This window comes from Enhydra lutris, unplaced genomic scaffold, assembly GCF_002288905.1.
Source record: "Enhydra lutris kenyoni isolate GAN:26980312 unplaced genomic scaffold, ASM228890v2 scaffoldscaffold79, whole genome shotgun sequence".
Classification (NCBI taxonomy): Eukaryota; Metazoa; Chordata; class Mammalia; order Carnivora; family Mustelidae; genus Enhydra; species Enhydra lutris.
The window spans coordinates 5,430,809-5,435,206 of NW_019154163.1; the positions used below are offsets into that span (position 1 = coordinate 5,430,809).

The following is a 4,398-nucleotide window of genomic DNA, read 5'->3' on the forward strand; positions in this document are numbered from 1 at the left end:
AAAAAAAATCTTCAATAAGATAAAATGGGATTTAAAAAATATTCAGGGTAGATGCTGTATTTCTGTAACTGAAGGCAATACTTTAATGATTTGTATCATTCATATTGTCAGTGGTCATTGACTTTGCCCATTTTTGTTAAAAGATTTTATTTATTTATTTGACAGAGAGAGATCACAAGTAGGCAGAGAGGCAAGCAGAGAGAGAGAGGAGGAAGCAGGCTCCCCGCTGAGCAGAGAGCCCAATGTGGGTCTCGATCCCAAGACCCTGAGATCGTGATCTGAGCTGAAGGCAGAGGCTTAACCCACTGAGCCAGCCACCCAGGCACCCCTGACTTTTCCCATTTTTTAAAAAAGATTTTATTTATTTATTTGACAGACAGAGATCACAAGTAGGCAGAGACAGGCAGAGAGAGGAGGAAGCAGGCTCCCTGCTGAGCAGAGAGCCCCATGCGGGGCTCTATCCCAGGACCCCGGGATCACGACCTGAGCCGAGGGCAGAGGCTTCAACCCACTGAGCCACTCAGGCACCCCTGACTTTGCCCATTTTTTAATGAAGGTATTTGTTTGTTGTTGTTGAGTCATTGATGTTCCTTATATTCTGGATATTAACTCCTTATCAGATACATAATTTGCAAATATTTTCTCCCATTCCATAGGTTGCCTTTTCACCCTGTTTATAGTCTCTTTTGAAGTGCAGAAATTTTTAAATTTGATATAGTCTCATTTGTCTGTTTTACTTTTGTTGCTTATGTATTTGGTACCACATCCAAGAAACTATTGCCAAACCCAATGTCCTGAAGTGTTTCACTTGTGTTTTCTTCTAGGAATTTTATAGGTTTAGGTCTTTAATACATTTTAGGTAATTTTTTTGTACATGCTGTGAGTTAAGGGTCCAATGTCACTCAAAAGTTGATATCCAATTTTCCCAGCACCGTTTGTTGAAAAGACTGTCCTTTCCTCATTGTGTAGTTTTGGCAACCTTGTTGAAAATCATTTGGCCTTATCTTCAAGTGATTATTTCTGGGCTCTTTTTTCCATTATATTGGAATATATATCTATATCTTTGTAATAGTACACTCTCTTGATTACTGTTGCTTTACAGTATGTTTTGAAATCAAGAAATATATATTCCCCAACTTCGCTCCTCTTTTTCAACATTGTGTTGGTTATTCAGGGTCCCTTAAACTTCCATGTGAATTTTAGGATTTTTTGGGGGTCTAATTCTTCAAAAATGCCATTGAGATTTTGATAGGGATTTTATTGAATCTGTAGGTTCTTTTGGCTAGTAGAAACATTTTAACATTAAGTTTTCCAGCAGTACATGGGAATGAGATATCTTTCCACTCATTTGTATTTTCTTTGATTTCGGTTAGCAATATTTTGTAGATTTCAGAAACAAGACTTTCACCTACTTGGTTAAGTTTATTTCTAAGTATTTTATCCTTTTTGATGCTATAGTAAATGGGATTGTTATCTTCTTTTATTTTTTAGATGGTCATTTTTAGTGCATAGAAACACAACTGATTTTTGAAAATGTTTTTATTGCAAGGAGCTATATGGTATTCTGATGTATGGATAACATAATTCATTTAACTATAGTCTTATGGATATCTCATTTTTCCCACATAGGATATAAATGTTGGATAAATTCCCATAAGTTAAATTCCTGGATTACAGGATATATGCATTTAAATATTTAATTGATATTGTCAAAACACTGATTTTGACATAAAATAGAATTTGCAATGATGTTTGTTAAACATTATGAGAGTATCTATTTTTTCATCCAACTTGCTCTCTTAAAGGTAATCTACATTGTCTTTCTTCCAAGCAAATTTACACATTACACATTTATGGTCAAGTCCAAGAAAGGCTTCTATGTTGATTTCTGCGGCAATGTGATGAAAAATGTGAGTGATGTGTACCACTGAATTTCTTCTAAAATACAGCTGAAGGAAACTCATTGTAAATCAGCTACTGAAAGTGATACAACTATAATATATCAGTAAAACTTTATTAGTCATCTTTTAATAGCAAAGGAATGCTCTTATGATTCATGGATAGAGTGAGTTGTATATTTTAGAAATTCTGTGATTATAATTTTGTTATTAAGATATTTCTCTATGGAATTTGTCATGTTACAGCTGCTTAGTGTTAAGAAGTCTTGTCACCAAGCGCTGGTTTAAAAGTTGTGTGCTGTCTTGTAATGGAGTGTATCTCCTTTCAGATTAACTGCATTTACCAAGGAGGAAAATATAGCTTCTTCAAATTGTATGTTTGAGTGATATTCAACATATGGAAGACAAGAAGAAAATCAGTATACCAGATATAGAAGGCTGGTTTCTACAGTTGCCAATAATACTTGAATGTTTGAAAGATGACTTGAAATGTGTATAAACTTCTTCCTTTTTAAAGATTTTATCTATTTATTTGACAGAGAGAGATCACAAGTAGGCAGAGAGGCAGGCAGAGAGAGAGGGGGAAGCCGGCTTCCCGCTGAGCAGAGAGCCTGATGTGGGGCTCGATGCCAGGACCCTGAGCTGAAGTCAGAGGCTTAACCTACTGAGCCACCGAGGCACCCCTAAACTTCTTTCTTTAATTTTGTTTTAATTTAATTAATCTCTACACCCAACTTTGGGCTCAAACTCATGACGGGAAGATCAAGAGCAGCATACTTTTCTGGCTGAGTCACCCAAGCGCCCCCAAACTACTCTTGATTAAAAATTTGCCTGTGTCTATCAGATTATCAAAGTGTTCTACTCAAAAAAGTCTTACATTTGCAATTCCGGTAGAAAGCAGCAACTCTTTCACCTAAATGCAAAAGAAGCAAATTGCAGATTTGAAGAAAAGCAAATAAAATGAACAAAAACATGTACGTCAGAATAAATTTGGAAATAAAATTAGAAACTATTAGACTTTAGAGAACTAATTTGTGACTTGCAGAGATTACCAGTGAACAATTAAATTAGAGAACATGAAAGCTGGAAAGTCTTTTAGAGATCATCCAGCCAAACGTCTGTAATAAGGAGGAAATAGACCTTGATTGGTTGGTTTGTGACCTAAACTTAACATTACATCTAGTGTGTGTGGGTGTGTGTGTGTTTCAGGTGGCAGTTTAGAGTTTATTTATTTATGAGTATTTATGAGTATTATTTATTTATGAGTATTGAAAGACTCACATGAAGATCTCAGGTTAGTTTTACATAATGTATATTTTGTAAGCATGCTGGCATGATGAATAGTCTTTATAAAAAATCTAGAAAAGTAAAGAACATGATCATAACCTGAAATATAGGAAAGAAAAGACACAGGATGGTCATATAGATCAGTGTTTACGAGTGTGGTGTCTGGTCTGAATCTTGGCTCCACTACTATGAGACTTTGTGTTTTGGTTTCCTCATCTGGAAAATGTAGTTAACAAGCGTCTGTCTGCCTCAAAGAGAATAGGGATTACATGAGCTAATCCGGATAGAGGATTAGTATAGTGCCTGGTATATAGTAAACACTCAATAAATGTAAATTGCTGTTATTGTTTTGTCAATATGTCAAGGAAAGGAGGATGGATCAAAAAGCATTTTCAAAATAAAGTCAAAATACGTCACTAGCACTTTCAGGTCATTGGGACTGAATAGGAGCCCCTACGAAAAGGTGGAGGGGATTAAATGACGTAGACCGCCTTAGCAACAGGCCCCCAAAGAAGGTGAATTTCAGTAACCAATAAGAGTCTGAGCTGTAGAGGAGGTAGCCAATCGGTAGCGGAAAGAGGAAGAGGGAGGACGCGCCAATTCTTCTGCCTGAGCCTCGGCCCAACAAAATGGCGGCGGCGGCGGCGTCGCTTTGTTTCCGCGGCTCCTGCGGCGGGGGCAATGGTAGCGGCCTTTGAGCTGTGGGGAGGATCCTGCACCAGCTATAGTGACGACTACGAGTCCATTGCATTTCTGTCGTAACCCCGTGCTGGAGAGCGCAAAGCGGCGCCCTACGGTCGTTGAAGCTACAAGGCGTTGAAGCGAAAACATGACTGCTGAGCCCATGAGGTAAAATACAACCCCGTCTCACGGGTCCTAGCGGTCTAGGCCTATGCGTCTTTTGAGTAGGGTGTTTGGGAAAGCTTTGGCTTGGTGGGTTAGGCCTGAGTATCGCTTAGCGGAAAGACATCGTTTTCTCTTTAGGTGAGAAGGGTTTCGGAGTTTCGGCGGTAGGCTCCAACCCCGGGTGGGGGGGGGGGGGGGGGGGGGGGGGGGGGTGGGGGAGGGGGTGGGGGGGGGGGTGGGGGCGGGGGGCGCGGCCTGGCGTGTTGGGCGCTTCCTCCAGCCTTTCCTAACCGGTGAAGCTTCGTTGGCCTCGTCTCGTTTATTCTTTGGTGCCTGTGGAATTGAGACCCCTAAGTCGGAGGCGGTT

The 4,398-nt window shown here is 39.6% G+C and overlaps 1 protein-coding gene across 5 annotated transcripts in view; it reads left to right on the plus strand.

Moving 5' to 3' along the window:
• Positions 1–3,879: 3,879 nt before the first annotated feature.
• Positions 3,880–4,398, plus strand: part of LOC111160945 (ATRX, chromatin remodeler) — a 298,603-nt gene continuing 298,084 nt past the window's right edge. For 4 of the 5 annotated variants that reach the window (XM_022524345.1, XM_022524347.1, XM_022524348.1 and 1 more), the window contains exon 1: positions 3,901–4,034. In XM_022524345.1, coding sequence (XP_022380053.1) covers positions 4,015–4,034 — 20 coding nt within the window. In that variant the 5' untranslated portion in view covers positions 3,901–4,014. Of the gene's footprint in view, positions 4,035–4,398 lie in introns of all 5 variants that reach the window. The other variant, XM_022524346.1, reaches the window with a different exon arrangement.